General features: G+C 36.8%; 3 protein-coding genes across 13 annotated transcripts in view; all 3 read right to left on the reverse strand.

The window, feature by feature from the left end:
* LOC127426920 (exocyst complex component 7) overlaps positions 1–2,881 on the reverse strand; it is a 29,740-nt gene extending 26,859 nt beyond the window's left edge. For all 11 annotated transcript variants that reach the window (XM_051674075.1, XM_051674074.1, XM_051674073.1 and 8 more), the window contains exons 1-3: positions 2,715–2,881; positions 2,270–2,335; positions 1,600–1,784 (exon numbers count right to left, since the gene is read on the reverse strand). In XM_051674075.1, the coding sequence (XP_051530035.1) occupies positions 1,600–1,784; positions 2,270–2,335; positions 2,715–2,774 (311 nt within the window). In that variant the 5' untranslated portion in view covers positions 2,775–2,881. The remainder of the gene's footprint in view (positions 1–1,599; positions 1,785–2,269; positions 2,336–2,714) is intronic.
* Positions 2,882–4,833: 1,952 nt separating this feature from the next.
* Positions 4,834–20,503, reverse strand: LOC127426921 (tripartite motif-containing protein 16-like protein). The gene is made up of 6 exons (XM_051674076.1): positions 19,898–20,503; positions 12,346–12,441; positions 10,717–10,950; positions 9,759–9,930; positions 9,519–9,614; positions 4,834–7,584 (listed from the first exon to the last, which is right to left on the reverse strand). Exons 1-6 carry the CDS (start codon positions 20,465–20,467, stop codon positions 7,004–7,006), a joined length of 1,749 nt encoding a protein of 582 aa, XP_051530036.1. The 5' UTR covers positions 20,468–20,503; the 3' UTR covers positions 4,834–7,003.
* Positions 20,504–22,316: 1,813 nt separating this feature from the next.
* LOC127427440 (fatty acid desaturase 6-like) overlaps positions 22,317–22,356 on the reverse strand; it is a 19,555-nt gene continuing 19,515 nt past the window's right edge. The window contains exon 6 of the mRNA XM_051675048.1: positions 22,317–22,356. This exon is cut by the window's right edge and continues 1,988 nt beyond it. The gene's annotated coding sequence lies outside the window, so the exon portion shown is untranslated.

The raw sequence follows: 22,356 nt of genomic DNA on the forward strand, positions 1-22,356 counted from the left end.
ACAGCCTTAATTTAATATTATTAAAAAATAATTGTATCGACTTCCGGTTCTACCATGAGCGAGTAGGCTGTTTCACGTTAGCTCTGCTTATAAAAAATAATTCGATCAATAATAATAATAATTGTATTTATTTATGCCTTTTTTGTGTTTCTGCATGAAGCATTGTGATTGGTGAGATCTTTTCAGCATGCAAAAGATGTTCGGCAATCAGAATAGCGAATTAAACGTCACAGAATACCGACCACGTTTCTCTGTGGTTTAGAAATTGTACATGCTTATGTCACGATTTTATTGTGATTGCGATTAACTGCGCAGCCCAACTTCCAGAATCCCATCTTGCAGGACATCTCGGATGAAGAATGTTAGTAATTTACATATTACATTACATTACATATAAATGTATGTTTTTTCATTGGTTCTAGAGTGCAGGGTGACTGATGATGGCAGATAATTTATAATGTTGATTTACAATATATAATATAAATTATGTAGTGAATGTTGAGCAAATGTTGTGTAAAATAAGTGTTCAATTTCAGCAATTCATTTGCTGTTTGTATTATATATATATATATATTGTTTTTTTTTTTTTTTTTTTTTTTTTTTGCATTTGCTGTTTATGTTATATATAAAACACAAACAGCATATCAGACACATTAAACTGCTGAAATTAAACACTTATTTTACACAATATTTTCTCAATTCACAAAATAATATTTGATAACAGAAAGTGTGCATTATTATGTGACAAATCTGTTGAATTTGGAACCGACACAAAGGGACCGACCCAACACTTCTGTTAACTGGCAAAAAGCACTAAATGGCCAAATATCAGTCAATTAAAGGGATAGTTCACCCAAAAATGAAAATTCTCACATTATTTACTCACCCACATGATATCCCAGGTGTGTATGACTCTCTTTCTTCAGCAGAACACATTTGAAGAAAAACAGAAAAATATCTCAGCTCAGTAGGTCCTTAAAATGCAAGGGGATGGTGATCAGACATTTGAAGCTCCAAAAATCACAGACAGTCAGCATAAACGTCATCCATACGACACCAGCGGTTAAATTAATGTCTTCTAAAGCGATATGATCACTTTTGGTGTGAAAAAGATCAATATTCAAGTACGTTTTTTTAAACTCTAAATAATGCTTCCGGTCAGAAGCGATACATGCGTGTCACATAATCGCATTGGCATTTGAACACGTCACACGAGAGACCGCGTGATCTCCACCCTCTCTTGCAGCTTGCCGGCAGCGATAATTTAGAGTTAAAAAGTAATTAAATATTGATCTTTTTTCGCACCAACAGTGATCGTGTCACTGGAGTCGTATGGATGATGTTTATACTGACTATCTTTGATTATTGGAGCTTCAAATGTCTGATCTCAATTCACTTGAATTTTAAGGACCTTCTGAACTGAGATATTTTTCTGTTTTTCTTCAAATGTGTTCTGCTGAAGAAAGAAAGTCATACACACCTGGGATATCATGAGGGTGAGTAAATAATGAGAGAATTTTTATTTCTGGGTGAACAATCCCTTTAATGGACCAGACTGAAATACCACAAAATAAGAGTCCCAAGGGAGCTGGTACTCACCCTTCCCGGATGATTTTGTCAGTGTCCTTGGCGACGTGGTAATAGCTGATCACGTGATCCATACAGGAGAGAGTTTTATCCACATTCTCCTGCAGTCGCTGCAGATTCTCTGTCTGTTTGTGAACCGGGATGATGGAATTCTCCAGCTGCATTAAACGGCTCTCAAATGAGGACAGGATGGATACCTTCAAGGAATACAAAATATCCATATGAAACATCACTCAATCATTTAATCACTGCTTTTTCTACAAAAGAATAGAACTTCAATGCATTGCTAACTGGTCAGACTGATCTTTAATTGAATAGTTCACACAAAAATTAGATTTGAGATCTGTTGTGGCGAGGAAATTACCAGTGAATAAGGACTTATATTTTGGTCTGTTCTTCACAAAAAGCTATCATCTGAATTCAGAAGATTTAGAATATAGCACATGAGATGTATGGACTACTTTTATGGTGCTTTGTGTCCTTTTTTGGTGCTTGACAGATGTGGTCACTATGAACTCCCATCAAAAATGTCTCCTTTTGTGTTCCCATTAACAAAAAATAACAGCAAACAAATTTAGAACAACATAAGGGTGAGTAAACATTGACAGAAATTTCCTTTTAGGATGAACTATCCTTTTAGCCCATTTTAACTATCCAGAGATAAAAACAGCTCATATCTCACCATTCCTTTAGTGAGCTGATCACTCTTCTCCAGACTTTCACGAATAAAAGACAGTGTTTCCTGTTCCTGTAGATGAGGGACATTTAACAGCAATACAACTCATGATATGTGCATACTGTAATATATGGTAAATTGTACAGTTGGTAATATCAGTATATCATAGAATTATGTTCTGTTGTTGTTGTTACACCGCATGTGACGCGACACACTAGTTTAGTTTGCAGTGTGTTTAGAGCGTTTGACGTAAAGAGGCCAGTGACGCGTTCCATCAGCTCTTCTGCTACAATGTAACAATATAACACCGTTACATTCTGACAATGATTGTAAAATGTATCCGCTGTAATGTAACATTGTATCACTCTCTGTGACCGATGAATGACATCCGCAGAAGATCACTGGTTTTCTCAGGATGTTATTATTAAGTCTTCCTGTCTTACTAACGTACCTGTTTGAGTTTCTCTTCAATCTCCCGCTTCCGAGCGGACGCCTCTTCAGTCGGGATCATCCTGACGGCTCAGGAATGTAATGGAAATTATATCTAAATCCGTCCGGATCAATGCAATATTTGAAACAATAATTATCAAACATCAATGTGAAGGCAGCGAAAAAAAGACACAAATTCAAAGATGGCCGCGAATCACATCATTTATAAAATAAAAGTCCTAAAGTTAAAAGTGTTTCGCTCTGCGGATATTTACATTTTCTAACTTTTAACCAGTGTTGGGTGTAATGCATTACTAAGTAATTAATTACTGTAATTAAAATACTTTATCATAAAAAAAGTAAAGTAAGGGATTACTCTTAATTTTTCAGTAATTTAATTACAGTTACTTCTGATGTAATTGCGTTAAATACTGTATAGACTATAGAACGATTATATATAAAACAATAGTGAATTTAAAATCGAAATTTAACGTCTAATGTTAAAATATATGTTTTCTAATTTAGTGCTACCCTCTTAAATTCTTTGGCCAGTTCATAAATAAATTATTTGATTTTATATGATTTATTTGAAAGAATTAAAAGAACAGTTTCATGTCTATCCTTGTATTTTTCATCTGGTCGAGGTTGATCAGGGTTTTAGAATCTAAAAAGCTGAAATAAATAATTCTCTCTTCTATTATTCTGACATTTCACATTCTTAAAATAAAGTAGTGATCCTAACTGACCTAAGACAGGGAATGTTTTCTACGATTAAATGTCAGGAATGGTGAAAAACTGAGTTTAAATGTATTTGGCTAAGGTGTAAGTAAACTTCTGACTTCAACTGTATATATTCTGTACAATGTTCATCTTTGTATTTCTCTCTAAATTCTGTATTTATTTTAACACCCTGTGTATGTACAGTATTGACTGTTTTCCTGCTGTTGCACCATAATTTCAAGGGATGACTAAATTTGTGTCACTAAAAACTGACAAAACGTTTGTTATAACTTCAGTACCTGTACATTAGATTTTGGGGGTTTTGAATAAGAACTGATCATTTTTTTCCCCCACTTATTCTGAATCAGACACAAACCTTCACAGTCCAGAAGTCCCATGACAAGAGGAGGATGATGGTGACCATACAGGCGATGAAGCTCCCGCCAAATATTCCACACAGCAGGTAGACCAGGAACGCACTGACCCGGAAGAACAGGTAGAAGAAAGAATCCACCGGATGCCTGGAGAAACAACACACACACATTTACTTTGCTACTTTATTTTACTATTAATCATCTAAATGAGGATATACCATAAACATTTATTTTTATATAAATGTTTTACATTTACATTTTTTATCTAATTAAAAATACAACAGATTACACAAATGCTTCCCTAAAATAAGGCCTTGTTCGACACCCAGCCTTGAAACACACACACACACACACACACACACACACACACAAAACAGCAAATTAATTATAAATAATATTATATGTATATAATATCTTTTATTATGTTATCAGTCAAAAGTCAGCTCACAGTTGTCTGAATTTATGTTTTTCATTAGACTGATATCAGGCTGAACAGGAAAATCTTTGGTAAATTATCTTGACTAAAGCAGGGGTTTTCAAACTTTTTGATTCCAAGGACCCCCAAAGATGTTGATCCCTTTGCAAGCGACCCCCTTACAAATAATGTAAAGAAAGTAATATGTTTTCATATACATTTAGAATGTGTGATAAAGAATAGTACGTCTGATATTGTTAACTAATTTAAAATAATTATTCAGTAATTATGAAATAAATAATTTAATTGTCAATTAAATAGCCTATGTATATTTGATATAAAATCCAATTAAATAATTTGATTTTGTATTTATGTTGTATAACAATAAATAAAAAATGTCTAAAATAAATAAATAAATATCTGAAAAATATTTACTTTGAATTAAGTTGCCCACACATCTTTTTGACCCATTATTAGGGTAATCTTACATGTAAAAATATTTTCATTTACTTAAATGTCCGACATAAGTTTTGTAGACAAATATAAGTTGTGCTTACATATGCATTTTTTTTAAGAAAACTCAAATTTTATATTAAATTATATTCTATATTATTCAGAAATAAATAACATCTACATGCAGTATGCCTAATACAGTATCTGAGTTTCTTTATTTGTTTCTTTTCAATTGTAATAATTGCAAACAGTTTTCAAATGCATTCTTAATATTGACCTGTAGAAAGAACAGGCATCAGTCATGTGAAAATTACTCTCAGTGAAACATTTTCTCCATTTACCTGTAGAGTTTGTAACATCTCTATAGACTGGTGGAACCAGTTGTGGCACGCTTTAACAAAACACAGGAACTAAAACCTGCATCACACTGTAGCAATTGTAGTTTTTATTTGCACAGACACATGATGTTGCTTTTGTTGACAAAGTAATTGTCACAACTCATAGAGGAACAAAATGTAACAATTTGAAAAACAGCAGCATACAGACAGTATAGAGACTTGTGATCATACCCGTGAGCAGCCCTATTGAACTGTACAATAATGTTCAGTTACCGTACGTCATCTGGGTCTCTTGTGCAATATCATTGAATAAACACGTAGAGAAATGTTTTTCTTATGTATTAAAGCAAGAATGTAACCATACAATATGTGATATTAAAAACTAGAGGTAGACAGATATTTTGGTTCTACCGATTAATCTGTGCCGATATTTGGTTTTTAGAACTATCAGTTATCGGCAAAAATCTATGCCGATATTTGCTTTTTGGAACTATCTGTTATTGGCAAAAATCTATGCCGATATTTGCTTTTTGGAACTATCGGTTATCGGCAAAAATCTATGCCGATATTTGCTTTTTGGAACTATCGGTTATCTGCAAAAATCTATGCCGATATTTGCTTTTTGGTACTATCGGTTATCTGCAAAAATCTATGCCAATATTTGCTTTTTGGAACTATCGGTTATCTGCAAAAATCTATGCCGATATTTGCTTTTTGGAACTATCGGTTATCTGCAAAAATCTATGCCGATATTTGCTTTTTGGGACTATCGGTTATCTGCAAAAATCTATGCCGATATTTGCTTTTTGGGACTATCGGTTATCTGCAAAAATCTATGCCGATATTTGCTTTTTGGAACTATCGGTTATTGGCAAAAATCTATGCCGATATTTGCTTTTTGGAACTATCGGTTATCGGCAAAAATCTATGCGGATATTTGCTTTTTGGAACTATCGGTTATCTGCAAAAATCTATGCCGATATTTGCTTTTTGGGACTATCGGTTATCTGCAAAAATCTATGCCAATATTTGCTTTTTGGAACTATCGGTTATCGGCAAAAATCTATGCCGATATTTGCTTGTATTTTTTTTATTTCTCCGTGTTACTGTGAGGTATATAAATCTTTCATCATTGACAACATTCATTCATATTTTTATCTCCGCTTCAGTGCACATTTTGTAATTTTAATTAAATTATAAAATGTTCTAAATTGAAGCGATGGTAATGAAAAAAGTTTGAGTATATGGAAACGAGCCCCGTCTGCAGATACATGGTGAAAACTTCCTATATTTTGAATATAAATAAACCTTATTTCTCATTAAACATCATCTGGTGAAATATACAGGCAAAAAAAGATAAATACTTAAATACAGAGCACTGCAAAGGAGCCATATCGCTGTCATTTCAAAATATGAGTCCCTGGTGTGTTTCGGACTAGTTTATAGTTAAAAGTCTCGTGTCATGCATCAAATCTTCATTCTTTTCTGGTTATTATTTGGATTTTGGTTGAACAATAAACTGCATCTAGGATTTTATTAATTTTGGACTCTTCTTGCCTTTGTGTCTAATTTTTAACATTCTATAAACTATCCCCTTAGTTAACAGTATCGACAAAATCTACTATTGGTCGACCTTTGTTAAAAATATTTTTTCATGTTTTACAAATACCAATACACAAAAAGGCAGTAGCTGTTAAATGGTTCATTCTTGAGGGTAATTTAGATTTTTAACCATTTAAATTGGGATATTAATATTGTACAAATTGTTTTAATTTTATTGAACATTAACTAAAATGATTTTCATATTTGATGATGTACATATATTTTATCTAAAATATTAAGACATATAATGAGGACATGAAAATGTACTGCATAGCAGGAATGACCCATATACATTATAACACATCTTGGAAATGCATTGTAGTAATCATAAAACTTCAGTGTCAGTCAAAAGTCTGTTCTCTACAGAGATGGAAATAATGTGGATATGAGAAGGCAGATCAGGAGCAGTTTATGGAGGAGAGGAAACAGGAGACGGCATTGTCAGGGATAGTGCTCCGCCTGGCTCCACCAAAACCACAATGTTCTCCTTTTTAGGAAGCCAGAATGCTGGATAGAGCGGTTCGAGAAACTCTGTCTGGTACTGATGAATGAGGGCCATGCTGTTCTCCACATCATGGAATGCCAGCACGCCACGAGAGTAGTCCACATACATGCCGATCCATGTGGCTTTTGGGACGCTGAGCGGTGTCTCCACATCGCTGTGCCATGCGGAGAAGTTCCGGCCGTTCCACTGCAGACACCAAGAGAAGTCATTACCCGAGATGCAGCTGTTGCTCTCAGAGCCCTTGCGGTCGATGCTCTTGTACGTCAGGCCGACGTGAGTTCCCTCTCCTCGCATATCCACCTCGAAATAGTGGCGGCCCAGGTAGAAGCTTTCCACCGTCAGCACCTGACGAAAGTGCTGGAAGCGCTCGGGAAGGTCAGGATAGCTGTGCTGCCATGGTGTTGTGTTTGTGACCTTCTTTCTCTCTTCGGTCAGACGTAGAAACTGATGTGCTGTATCTGCGTCAAAGCTCAGTGGCGTGGCATCTATGAGAACAAAATTGACAATAGGTTTATATTTAGTGATTTAGCAGAAACTTTTATCCATAGCAACTAAAAAAATTAAGAAAATGAGAAACTATTTAAATAACCAGCGAAATGCTGAAGTCTTGCAACAGTTGGCGTCCTGCTGCAACCCTACACCTATCGCTACCCCTTAACCTAAAATTAACCACAAAGATAAAAAATAAAACAAGTTTTTAAACTTATTATCTATACTGCAAATGAAAAGGTCTACTGAATACAACATACCACCTCATCACTAGGTGGCGACAGTGAGGAGAAACATGATGGAGAGAAGAAGCTAGCGTGTGCCAAGCTAATAGGCTAAAAATATCTTGTTAGCTAACTGGAGAAAATAGAACAGAGAAATTTTTAATTTTACCATTTATATCTTCAGTTTAATATGATTTGTGACATACAGTAGAATTTAAAAGTTATTCTTTGTTATATTTACACAGTCAAGACAACATGAATCATACAGCGATATGCATAGGATTTTAATATTCCTTTTAGCCAATAGAATCACTTTATGATCCAAGGGGGCGTTACTTGAAATGAGCGTTTGGTGTAGTGGGTGTTTCTTGTCGTCTTGCGGGACGCAGACAAATACATTTAGTTTCTGAACCATTACCATATTACCAGCAGCAATATCACCTTGTAGCTCAAGACCGGTTGCCCACTGAAGCTAAGCAGGGTTGATACGGTGTTCATTTTAGGACATTCTCAGACCTCAGTTCTCAGACATCAGACAGAACGGCATTGTGCCTCAGACTAAAAAGGGTTCAGGTCTCAGGAAAAACATTGTGAGGGAAAACTTGAGGACAGTAAATATTTTTGAGTATTTTCTTTTTGCTAGCCAGCTGACACAGTCATGTCATTTTACAGATACATCAATGCTGAAAAGAAATTCAAATTATATTAATCTTTTCTTTGAGACAGTACAAAAAAGAAAGAAAAGATGTCTGAAACAGGTAAATTGCTAGCAATGCAGACACAGTGTTTGTCTTGTACTGTATGAACTTTAAAAATGCATGTATCTTTTAAAACCAAAAATGATCAAATTTGGGGCCTTTATTGCATTTCAAGCCTTTATTCAGAAAATTATTGCATTCAGCGCCTTTACTATATTAAAGGACCAAAGAACAAAATATACTGATTGTTTTTTAAAGAGGTTTCCTTTTTTTTTCTCCCCTTTTTCTCCCAATTTGGAATGCCCAATTCCCAATGTGCTCTAAGTCCTCGTGGTGGCGTAGTGACTCGCCTCAATCCGGGTGGTCGAGGACGAATCTCAGCTGCCTCTGCATCTGAGACTGTCAACCTGCGCATCTTATCACGTGACTTGTTGAGCGCGTTACCGCGGAGACATAGCACGTGTGGAGGCTTCACGCTATTCTCCGCGGCATCCACGCACAACTCACCACACGCCCCACCGAGAGCGAACCACATTATAGCGACCACGAGGAAGTTACCCTGTGTGACTCTACCCTCCCTAGCAACCAGGCCAATTTGGTTGCTTAGGAGACCCAGCTGGAGTCACTCAGCAAGCCCTGGGATTTGAACTAGTGAACTCCAGGGGTGGTAGCCAGCGTCTTTACCACTGAGCTACCCAGGCCCCCTTAAAGAGGTTTTCTTAACACTCCCCTCACCTGCCACTTGTTGGCTGAACAGATAAACCCGCCCCTAACTCATGCTATTGGTTGAGCTAATCTTGCTGTGTCGGGATGCTCAAACAATCAGAGCAATGTCAGTGTTTACATTTTTGGGGGGAATCAACATTACAAATGTTAGGCTGGGATAGGAGACCGTATTTTAACAAATAAAAGTAAAAGTACACACTTCACCTTTAATTTTATCTTTGCAATTCAAGGTCCAGGGTCATTTAATAAGTTGGATATTGATGCTGTAGTGAATATACTTACATTTAAGGAAGTCGTCTCTGGTCTTTGGGTTCGGTATTTTCAGGTTCTGTTTTGCTGCGATAATGGCGTAAACTGTCGTCTTTATGCCCACATTATCTGTGTGTGATTTGGAACATGATATTTGGGTATTTTAGCAACATTACACAGTGCTCTTTACAAAAATTATTTGGTTTATTTTTAAATGCAGTAGTTTGGCGGCAGGTGTTTATTATTTGCTCTGGTGTGTGTGCGCATACTGACCATTTTTGCAGGTGTCTTTAAGTTTATTGAGATATGATTTAAGCAGGTTGTCGCACATCTCTTTCGTGGATTGCGTGATGATGCGACTGAAGGACTGAAGTCGATCCATGAGGCCAATGTAAACACCAGGTAAAGACACATCAGTTGCTTCTTTTTTCCACTCTGAATACTCCTGAAAACAAAAACATAGATATGACATACTATGGGCTGGTTTCTGTCAGATTAATTAACCTTAAAGTAATAGTTCACCCAAAAATGAAAATTCTCTCATCATTTACTCACTCTCATGCCATCCCAGATGTGTTTGACTTTCTTTCTTCTGCTAAACACAAATTAAGATTTTTAGAAGAATATTTCAGCTCTGTAGGTCCACACAAGTCAACAGGGTCCAAAACTTTGAAGCTCCAAAAATTACATACAGAAAAGGCAGCATAAAGGCAGATTAGTGGTTTAATCCATGTCTTCAGAAGTGATATGATAGGTGTGGGTAAGAAACAGATCAATATATAAGTCCTTTTTTACTATAAATTCTCCTCCCTGCCCAGTAGGTGGCGATATGCACGAAGAATGTGAAATGCCAAAAACAAAAGAAGAAGAATGTGGAAGTGAAAGTGAAAGTGAAAGTGTAGATTTACAGTCAAAAAGGACTTAAATATTGATGTGTTCCTCACCCATGCCTATCATATCACTTCAGAAGACATTAAGTTAACCACTGGAGTTTTATGGTTTACTTTTATGCTGCCTTTATGTGCTTTTTTGAGCTTCAAAGTTTTGGTCTCCATTCACTTGCATTGTATAGACCCAAAGAGCTGAAAAATTCTTCTAAAAATCTTCATTTGTGTTCTGCAGAAGAAAGAAAGTCATATTCCAATCTATTCCTTTAACATCGAAAAAAATAACAATAATTATACGTTAGAGACACTTCAAAGTCTAAACTCAAAGCAAAGAACATTCATACCTGCAAGAAGTCGATGTCATTTTTGTTCTTGGTGATTTTCTCTATCTGTGTCTGTGTTTTCTTCAGTTCTGTGCAGCGTTGTTCCAGATGAACTCGGATTCCTTCGGCCTGCCGCAGTGCCTGACGCTCCTCCACTTCCAAAATCTCGCTCACCTCCTTTTTCACCTGCTCCACGGCCGCCAACAGAATACTGAACTGCTCTTCGATCACTCCACGCACCTCTTTCACAGATGCCTGCAGGTAAAGACAGAGAGACTGTGCAATAGATCTGACATTTCTAAGTGAAAGAGTCAGCTGAGAAGATCATTGGTGTGTCAGAATGTTGATAAGTTCAGTTGTGTCAACACAGCAATCCTCGACCTTTGAGTTTCATCTGATAAAGTTTTAACAAGAGGAAAAGAGTTGTTCTTTTGCTAGGAGCAATTCCAGCTGGATGGAAATGACTCCTAAAAGATGGTTGATAAAATCTATTATCTTTTGCACTGGTATGAGAGGTGTTTTTGTCAAGAAGTTCCAGACATTTAACACACCAGATGTAGAAAACAGCATTTTTTATTGTAACAGACTGTGTTTAAAGGAATATTTGTAGGTTCATGACAAGTTAAGCTCAGTCGACAGCATTTGTGGGATAATATTGATTACCACAAAAATTGATTTCGACTTGTCCCTCCTTTTTTATTGTATTTTTAATTTTTTTTACTTTTTTTTAGAAATCGAAGTTACATTGAGTCACTTACAATGGAAGTCAATGGGGCCAATTTTTGGAGGGTTTCATGAAATTTGAAAATTGTCTCTAACTTTCCACAGATGTGGTTAGTAAGTGATTTAATCACAGTAAAATCATGTTAACACACATATTGTTTATGTCTTGTGTCTATACTTTTGAAACAGTGAGTATTTTAATGTTTACGGATTGGCCCCATTGACTTCCATTGTAAGTGTCTCACTGGAACACACATTTGTGCATTTTTTTTTTTTTTTTTTTTTTTAAGAAAAGGAGGGACGAGTCAAATGTATTTTTGTGGTAATCAATATTATGCCCTCAACTGAGCTTAACTTGTCTTGAACCTGGAATATTCCTTTGAGTCTTGTTTTCAGAGAAATGTAACAAAATTTATTAGCCTAAACTTTATAGCTACTATAAAACAAGAACAAATTGGCTATTTTATTTTATTTTTTTCATATAAACCTCACAACATTTAGTTAGATTACTCTTCAAATGATACAAGATATCTTATGCCATTTTGCTTGTCAAGTAAATGTATCTTGTTTTAAGAAAAATTTTATATTTTCACTGGAAAAATAGACCAAAATACTGATTAAGAAATATATAATTTTTTTCAGTGAAAACTATTTTCAGACAGACTTCCAAGAAATCATAACATCACGTCTAATGATATAAAACAAATTCAAGTGAGGTTTAGATATAACCAAGCAAATATTTAATTACGTCAATGCTTATTACTCAGTGAAAATTAATCATAAGTATAACAAAAAAAAGAACAACATCATAATCATAATCAAAACATAATCAGTTCCTGCCTTACATTTTTCTCTTTGAATATCCTGTTTCACCTGGATATATGTCACTTTACAGAATTAAAATAGGTTGTGAATGCCACGTGTTACCTCTATAGACACCGCGTTGACCTGTAGTTTATTAATGGCGTTCTCTGCTGCTGTGACTGTCTTCACAATGTCTGTCTGTTTGTCCTGAAGCTCTCTCTGTAAACAATATGTAAACAAAACTTTGAAAATATCCTATTCATTGCCATAAATAACCATGACAAACTTTCATTGCTCATGCTGTACTTAACTCAAAACTTTGGTGCATATTCACTTTGCACATTACACTAAGTACTGTAAGTTTACCCGAAACCACGATCTCTTTGGGCTAGCGGGTAATTAGAGAGGATCTCCATTGTGTTGTTTGTCTATTGACTTCAGGATCTCTGTTCAGATTTGGCATTCCGCAGGCAGTTCAGGCAAACCCAGATTTCTTCTATTGAACACAGAGCTCGTGTTTTAGAGGCTTTTGTTACTGTTGTTTCATGTGTTGATGAGGGAACATGTTGAACAATAGAGCTTTGAGTTTGCTTTTAAGTCTCAGACCAACTCTCCAGAGATATTTGTATTTAACACGTGTTAAACACCCTCGCACGGTCAGAACTCAATCCAGTTAAAACTGGATTTGCCTGTTTGGCAAACGAACATCAGATGGAACATATCGGAGCATGATATGTTCCATGTTCCATCTGATGTTCGTGTGCCAAACAGGCAGATGCTTGTTCACTTATGAAAGAAAAAGGGCACATTACCAGTTCGTGTCTCATATTAATATGTCCTGATGAATTTACTGTCTGAAACTGATCTGATGTCATTATAAATGCTATTATGAGCTCCCTGGAATTTTTGTCTAACTTTATGTTACAGTGTAATGAATTACATTAGAAATGTTCATTATTGGGGCCTGGTTAGCTCAGTGGTAAAAGACGCTGGCTACCACCCCTGGAGTTCACTAGTTTGATAGTTCAAATCCCAGGGCGTGCTGAGTGACTCCAGCCAGGCTTCCCGAGCAACCAAATTGGCCTGGTTGCTAGGGAAGGTAGAGTCACATGGGGTAACCTCCTCGTGATTGCTATAATGTGGTTAGTTCTCGGTGGGGCGCATGGTGAGTTGAGTGCAGATGCCGCAGTGGATGGCGTGAAGTCTCCACACGTGCTATGTCTCCGTGGCAATGCGCTCAACAAGCCACATGATAAGATGCGTGGGTTGGCGGTCTCAGACGCAGAGGCAACTGGGATTCATCCTCCGCCACCCGGATTGAGGCGAATCACTACACGACCACAAGGACTTAAAAGCACATTGGGAATTGGGCATTCCAAATTAGGGAGAAAAGGGGAAAAATCCAAAAAAATAAAATTTTCATTAAAAACAACTACATTGTCCCACGGGTCTCTCCTACAATGTAAATCAATGGGACTCATACATTCCATTCCATCATGACTTCACTTTTGAGGTTAATGGAGCTCTTCAAGCAGACATTTGTGTCATAGTTGTTCTGTGTCATAGTCACCTGAAAGGGAAGTCATTTGTCTACAGGTAATTGGACGGTAATGGGACGCTCCCGTCTACCAGAACTGTCAGGCAACATTGTTTGTGGCTGACTGTATACTGTGACCAAGGAGTGTCAAGCACAGAAAAGGACAAAAAACAAAAATGAAAACACCATAAAAGTAGTCCAAAACTTGAATGCTATTTACCAAATCTCCTGAAGTCATACGATAGCTTGGAGTGAAGAACAGACTAAAATACCAGTCGTTATAAAATCATGTTCACACATGACATGTATATACTGTATATATACAGTATATATTTCACCAGGTTTGATGTCAATGACAAAAAGCTATCATATGGTTTCAGAAGACTTTGGTGGTCGAGACCGGGCCGTGACTACGCACGCCCGGCCCCCAGTTGGGCTAATCAGCCGAGGATAAATGTGGCGGAACACGGCAGTTCGAGAGAGCCACATGCAGCTGCCATGTGTGTGTGTTTGTGTTTGTGTTGTGTGTGTCTTTTTAAGTTCTTATTAAATATTATTTTGACTGTTCAGCCGGTTCCCGCCTCCTCCTTTCCCAACCTTAACCTTATTACAGACACTCACACTCATGTTTAAATTAATCATGTCTGACTGTGTCTATTGATTTTCTACAATGGCATCTGTGACTAAAAATTTTTGTGTTTGAATGATGCTGATCCAGGCCCATAGGTGTCAGTGTAACTCCAAGATGACATGCATAAAAAATTACAGAGTGCACCTTTAAATAGTGCACAAGTTGTACGGACTACTTTTTTTTGTCCCTGGCAAGGTTATTACAGTTTAATTTCGGGTTATTACAGTTTAATAAGGGATAAATGGAGAAACAAACATTTGTGTTATGTGGGTCATATAGCTGAACTCCCTAATATGTAAATAATAATAATCATTTAAATTAAACCAACTGAATTTTATCGCTGATATAAAACAAAAAATATACTGTAATTTCGATATAAATCTTTTTTAAATGAACTTCAACCAAAGTCCTCTTTAATGCACTGGACATGAGAAAGTAACTCTTGCTGCAACTCAAACAAATCACAGATTGACAGGGAAAACTCAAGATCTGTAACGTCAGTTAGTGGAGTGGAAGAGAGGAGACGCAGGAGTAACTTTTCAGTCTTTTAATAGTAGACGCTGGAGTGGAACAAATGGCATACAAAGAATCAATCTAGGAAACACGCTGGAGTGGAACACTACAAAGTAACAACTCAACATAACAATACATAACCAACTAGTAACAATTCAAGAACTGACAAAGGAATGGACAAAACTAGAGGGTATTTATACACAGGTGCTAATGAGGGAATGGATGACAGGTGAGGAGGATTGGAAACAGATGGCAGTGATGAGGGCAGTGCATTATGGGAAATGTAGTTGGGGAAAACTGAAGACAGAGTACAAAAACTATATCAAAATAAGAGTCCTTGGAACAGAACGGTGAATAACTGTGACAAGATCATTCAAGATTATTAGGATTCCTCCGGTAGGAGGAAACCTATTGTTTTTGTTAGTATTATTATTATTATTATTCCTGTAGCTCTAAATTGCCCAATAACTCAAGAACTCATTGGTTAAAAGTTTTGAAATTTGGCACATTGACACTACAGGCCACGAGCAACTACCACACCAAAAATGGCCCACGTGAGCCTATAGGTGGCGCTACAGGCCACGCCCCAATTTTCCATTTTCAAAATGATGCCATTTCCACCCCATAGGTCCAAAATTTCTCATGAGGAACAAAAAAGCCTCTAGAACCCATAAAGTCTGCCATGATGGATTTTCCTGTACAATACAAATTTGTCCAAAACTACTAAAATCTACTCCTCCTGAACCATAGCTCCAATTGACTTGAAACTCTGTATGTATGTGTAGGATGCATGTCTTTCAATTTGGTATTTAGCAAAAATAAATAAAATACAAAATGGCTGAAAGGTGTGCATTTATGTAAATGTCCACATTGTCTCAATATCCATATGTCCAAAAAATCTTATGCCATTTTGACTAATGTGTTTTCCAACCTAACAGGCTTCAAGATGACATCACTGAAGTACTGTGCAAAATTTCACCTTGATATGTCAAAAGATGACAGAATTACAGTTTACTATTATTTATCGCTAACGCTAAAATAATGCTTTACAAATCTGCTAGTCATAAAACCGATACTTTGATTCAATCATCAGTTCATATGAAGACTCTTGCAATGTTTAATAACAAATTAATGAAATGTTGTGAACATGTGTGAAGTACATGTCGCTACCATGTCAATATTTACATAATTTGCAGTTTTGTGGAGGAATCCGCATTGCTGCTTGGATTATTGTTTTATTTTAGTTAGTTTCAGAGCCATAAAAATGCATTTGAGTTTAGTTTCAGTTTTTCCAAGTCATTTTTTAATTTAAATTCAGTTTAGGAAAACATATATATATATATATATATATATATATATATATATATATATATATATATACATTTAGATTTACTGTTCGTTTTAGATTACAATAATATCCCTGGTCACGGCACGTTTTTATCGGACGGTGAAAAGCAGCATGTAAAATGAACCGAAGCAACACAATTCTAGAACGTTTTGTAAATTTTGATTTCATTGCGGTCTGTCATGTTAAATTTGTATAATGGAAGTTTACTTAATCCATTTGAGTTGGGACTACATGAATACTTTTTGTGGTGTTAATGTAGCATTGATGAAACTGGGCAGGGGGTTTCCATTTGGATGGGACAAGATAAGGGAGAGTAAATGTTAAAATTAGGTGTTATTTTATGTGTTTTTGTGCAAGATGAATGTAAAGGGGGAGACTTGTAGTGTTTAATGTTTTGTTGTGTTGAGATTTAGAAAAGTCTCTGTTATGGTCAAGTTTTGGGGGTTACCATTATGTTCACGAGTGGAGCTTGAGCTAACGATGAGGACATGTAAATGTCGCTCATGAAATTGTTTGCTGTGCTATATAGCATCGTTACTAAACTACACTCTGTAGTGCTTCCAACCAGCATTTATTTAGCATGCTAACATTTACTTTCACTAGGTAGTACATAAAGAAATAAAAGACATGTCTTAATTTTGTCAGGTTTACCAAATTCAACTAGGTTCTTTCTACACAGAGTTTTTGTGTTGAGATTACATATCAATTTTAAGTTAAGAGAACTCATTTCAATCATGTGGAACCACTGTACATGACTGACTCAAGTTCAGCCAAAGAGCTATTTTTTTTGTGTGTGAGTAACATGAAATAAATTCTTAAATGTTTGCAATGAAATTGAGAAAATGACACGGTGAACGGTGTCAAAGTTCACTGCTTGTAATTCATAACCTCACAATGGCTGCTTTGAAACACAGCCTTATTAAAGCACTTTTATTTGCTTGGCATGCAAATTACTTTGCAACGATATGCCAGAAAAGATGACTTGGAATAACCACACACAACGTTCACATCATAAAGTCCTACCCTAAAGGAAACGTTTTAAGCTTTTTCAGGTGTTATATCATAAAGACATGTTTTCTCTGGGGTTCAGGTCACACCTTCTTTAAACATACCAAACAGGTCATCCTGCTTTATACTTATGCTTGTGGGTTATTTTTAGTCATGTGACACTTCAGTACATTCTTGATAGAAACATCTGAGATGTTTTTCATTCTTGAGTGCATGAATGAACATCCAGTAGACGTCATAAAGGTACTTTCAGAACAGAGCGCAAACGGTGAAACCAGTTTCAGTATCTTTTCATCAGAAATACAGTAAACCTCAAGACTATACCTACTGTAACACAGCAGCATCACTGAGTTATTTATCTGTGGAAAAGAAAAATGTGACTTCTTTAATATCTCAATTGTTTCTTCGAGGCAGCAATGTGATTAAATTATAAAATGTATTGCAGTCTCCTGCTTTGGAGTCAAAAGTCTCCAATTCTTGACCCTAGACATATAATTGATAAGTCTAATTGCTTAGAAATGTAATAGAACACGTCTCCTTAACAAGCAGCATGATTTGAGGTTTCATGCCAAAGTTTAATACTTCGGTTTAGTGATTTGAACAACCTCCTAACCCCTGATGGTCCTTTATGATCAAACAATCCCAGTGATAAGGCTGTGTTACAGTATAAGCGCATATGTGACTTTTTCTTTTTAATTAGAAAGAGAGAGATTGCATGGTGACTGGTGCTTAAATACGAATGATCTATTCTTTGATCTCAGAGATACGATGTGCATTGATTTTGTTACAATACAACTGTGTTATTTATTCAGAGCAAGAAAGAGGGAAGTTTACAATGCTGTGTTCCTTATTTTATTGAAAAGATTCTTTAGTGGTATAAGGAAGAGACACGAGGAACTTGTTTTTGTCTTTTTGAGTGTTGTATTGTAAGGTACAATGGGGCTATAAGCTCAAAAGTGACGTTTATTTTTTTTTTTCCCCATGTTCAAATTCTTTCTTGTATCCCAGTTCAATGCAAAATGATCACACGGCAAGTCGGCATGTTGTTTCCGAGAGTTCTGGTACCATAGAATCGGCCACATTATGCCAACTCACTGACAAGCACCATCTCCTATCAGACATTTTTGCATCGGCTCCAGTGTGTTTACCTTTCATTGTGGGGTGACTGGAGACACGTTTCGTCAGCAGTATAGGAGACCCAGGTTCAGATTCCACGTTGATACCAGGAAGTAATTGTGCTTTCATAATCAGTAACCAGCACAATTCGGAGGTTCCATTTTCCCCTCTAACATTACATTTTTACTCAGTTGATGGTCAGGTTTAGGTTTGGGGTTTGTGTTTCGGGGGTACAGTTTATAAAATAAGCATTCCTCACTGTATTACTGCCTGTGGACATTACACGAACAACACTTACCGCTTTGGCCACTGGGGGCAGTGTTTTGAATTTTGGTAAGCACAGACCGATTTCAGACAAGAAAAGTCAGCATACTATTTCTGATTTCACGGTGTCATTTGTAGGTTGATTACACATAAAAGTGTAAATACAGTGTCTCTGTGGCTCTCCCAACCAGCATTATTATTATCATTATATACTTCATCTTTAAGCTATATTTTCTGGTCTCAAAATATACAATTATTAGAAAATGTATTTATATTTATTTGAAATTGATGAAGCAAATACTGTATAAAAGGAACTATATGGATCTGGTTTAGATATAGGGACAACGGGGATATGGCATAATTTGTCAGCATAAGCTAAAACTTTTGATATGGCTTGATATATTTGAATGCAGTTGAATTACATACTAGTACATTTTAGCTACAACAACATTGAGACTTTTTTCACTCCAATTGCACTAATTTGACAGGTACAGAAAAACAGTTTAATTTAATTGCCTTGTCTTTTGTTTCAAAATATTTGTCAAACTTTGAGAGAGTCTCATGAGCTACATAAACCTGAAACTTTTTTTTTTAAATTATAAAAGTTAGACTATGTTGTACTATGTCATTATTTTAAGTATCTCATTATTTTGAGAGATTATCCCATGGTGGCTTGACAAAGCCAACATAATGTTATTTAAAAATTCCTAAATGTAGACCAACATTTCTAATACAAACTCATCAAAGAGCTTTCAAGCTACATCCATCAAACATGGCACAGACCATCAGACTATTCTGACTTAGCTTGCTATGTCTCTGCTAACTGATCAGACTTTAGATATTCCTGTATTTGAACTTCAAATTGGCCAAAAATCCCATTGACTTCCATTGACATAACTATCTGACCCTTTCGGTTGGACCTACAAAACCTTCAGAATTCAAGCTAATAAACGAGTCTCAACTCTGAGACAACGCTGTGTCAAGCCAGCATCAAAGTTAGTCTTGATGAGATTTATTAGTCTAGTTTTTAGTTCATATCTCACTATTTTGTTATTCTAGCTCATTTGATCATTTTGGTCTCTCAAACCAATGACTTGTGCGCTGGATTATTATTTTGACATGGCCGAAACAGGCCTCCATAGCAGGTGTTTAGGAAAGTGCTGTGATGGTGTGTGTTGGAATTTAGTGTAAATTTAGTGAAAATGAAACCAAAACGGCCTTTTACCCCAGGGGGGCTTTTAGCCCTGTTGAACCCTACCTCTACTTTCCGGCGTGCTTCTGTGATGGCAACTGTGTTGTGTCCCCGATGGTCCTCAGACACACACTCCTGACACACACATAATGCATCAGCGCAGCAGTACAGCTCCAGCGGGCAGCGGTGAGTCTCACACGTTCGTCTCTCGATGTCTCGAAGTGGCTCCACCAGCTTGTGGCTCTGAAACTTGACGTTCTCCAGGTGCGGCCTCAGGTGAGCCTCGCAGTACGACACCAGGCAGGTCAGGCACGACTTCTTGGCCCGACACGGATGGTCAATGCAGGTATCACACACCACATCATTTGGTCCCAGCACGTCCTCCAAAACCTCCTCCTGGTCCTCTTGAGGTTTCCGAGGGTCTTCAGACTCCTGAAGGTCTTCCTGAATCTTGCTTTCTTCTGTGGTCTGACTGTCTTTCTCTCCTTCCCCCTGTTTCTCCATGTCTTCTTTGGCCTTGATCAGACAGGTCCCATTCACTTGAGCCTTCTCTATCTCTGTAGGCTTCACATTGCAGCCACAGACCTCTGAATTCTTCTCCCTGAGTTTGTCTGAACACATGCTGTATGTTGGCATGTCTGCTGTCAGAACTAAATTATGTCTCCCATGACTTCTCTTCTTCTGTCTTTCTGAACTTCGACTTCAGTTTAAAGTTGAAGCCAAGCCCAAAGTTACTAGGTGAGTTGGAGTTTGGCCACTCCCTCTAAAACTAAAACATACTGATACAGCCTGAGGCAATGGGCGGGGCCACATAGTACTGTGGGTGGGGCAGAGGTGGAGTTAGTATGCAAAGAATGACATGTGGTTGCACAACTGTTTGGATAGTTCACTGGGTTTGATAATGTGGTGGAGTTGCTCAAGTTACAGGTTTATAAGCCTAATTTTGCCACATCTTCACATGGTGTAGGATGGTGATGCATAGAGCTTAAATTAAATTAAAAAGGTCATCATTTACTCACCCTCGTGTTGTTCCAAACCTTTCTTTCTTCCGTGGAACACAAAATGTTACGCATAATGACAGCCTCAGCCACCATTCACTTTTATCGTGTGGAAAAAAGATGCAATAAAAGTGAACACTGACTAAGTCTAATTCTACATAACATCTCCAACTGGGCTCCACGTAAGAAAGACGTGCAACGTGAGGGTGAGTAAATTATCTGGTAAAGATGCTGGCTACCACCCCTGGAGTTCGCTAGTTTGAATCCCAGGGTGTGCTGAGTGACTCCAGCCAGGTCTCCTAAGCAACCAAATTGGCCCGGTTGCTAGGGAGGATAGAGTCACATGGGGTAACCTCCTTGTGGTCACTATAATGTGGTTTGTTCTCGTTGGGGCGAGTGGTGAGTTGAGCGCGGAAGCCTCCACACACACAATGTCTCCATGGTATAGCTCTCAACAAGCCACGTGATAAAATGCGCGGATTGACGGTCTCAGACGTGGAGGCAACTGAGATTCGTCCTCCGCCACCCGGATTGAGGCAAATCACTACACCACCATGAGGACTTAAAAAGCGCACTGGGAATTCGGCATTCCAAACTGGGTGCAAAAAATAAAATAAAATATTTTAAAAAAAATAGTCTGAAATAAAAAATAGTATGAATGAGAGAGAGAAAGAGAGATTAAATAGTTATTAATGAGGGTGAGTGTTTAAATGAATGTTTCAGGTTCAGCTGACAGCTTTCGTGGCATAATGCTGATTACCACAAAACATTATTTTGACTAATTTCTTTTTTAATTCAAAAAGCAAAAATTGCAGTTACAGTGAGGCACTTATTTCAGTGCTCAAAATGAAAAGTTGGCAAACCTACATCGTCATGACAGCGAAGTTGTAATTTTGGATATCATTTTACACAGATGCAGTTAGTAAGTGATTTTATCACATCAAAATCATAACACACATATTGTTTACATCTTGTGGCTATACTTTTGATACAGTCAGTATTTTAATGTTTACGGATTGACCCCATTCACTTCCATCGTAAGTGTCTCAATGGAACACACATTTTTTTTTTTTTTTTTAAAGAAAAGGAGGGGCAAGTCAAATTTAGTTTTTGTGGCACAATGCCACAAATGCTGTCAATTGAGCTTAACTTGTACTGAACCTGGAATATTCCTAAAAGCAAGGCTGGAAGAGTTTATGAGGTGCTGCCACCTGCTGGACAGAGAGGCGTTCAACATACAAAATCGCTTATACTTTAAGGGATAAAATTATACAAAATATGTCATAATCTTCATTTAGAAATTTTTTTTGAAGACTCTTTATGCAGCTAGTTACACACAACAGCTCATCGTGACAAAAGCTCAAGGTAAGACTATATAAGTAGTCCATATGATGCATGCATTATATTTCTTCTAAAGTCATAAGATAATTTTGTGTGAGGAACAAATTTAAGTTGTTATTAACTGAACATTATTGACACATTGAAACACCATTTAAACTCAGCTTACAGTTTAATTCGGTTTATTTG

Source organism: Myxocyprinus asiaticus, chromosome 36 (genome assembly GCF_019703515.2).
Source record: "Myxocyprinus asiaticus isolate MX2 ecotype Aquarium Trade chromosome 36, UBuf_Myxa_2, whole genome shotgun sequence".
In the NCBI taxonomy this organism is placed as follows: domain Eukaryota; kingdom Metazoa; phylum Chordata; class Actinopteri; order Cypriniformes; family Catostomidae; genus Myxocyprinus; species Myxocyprinus asiaticus.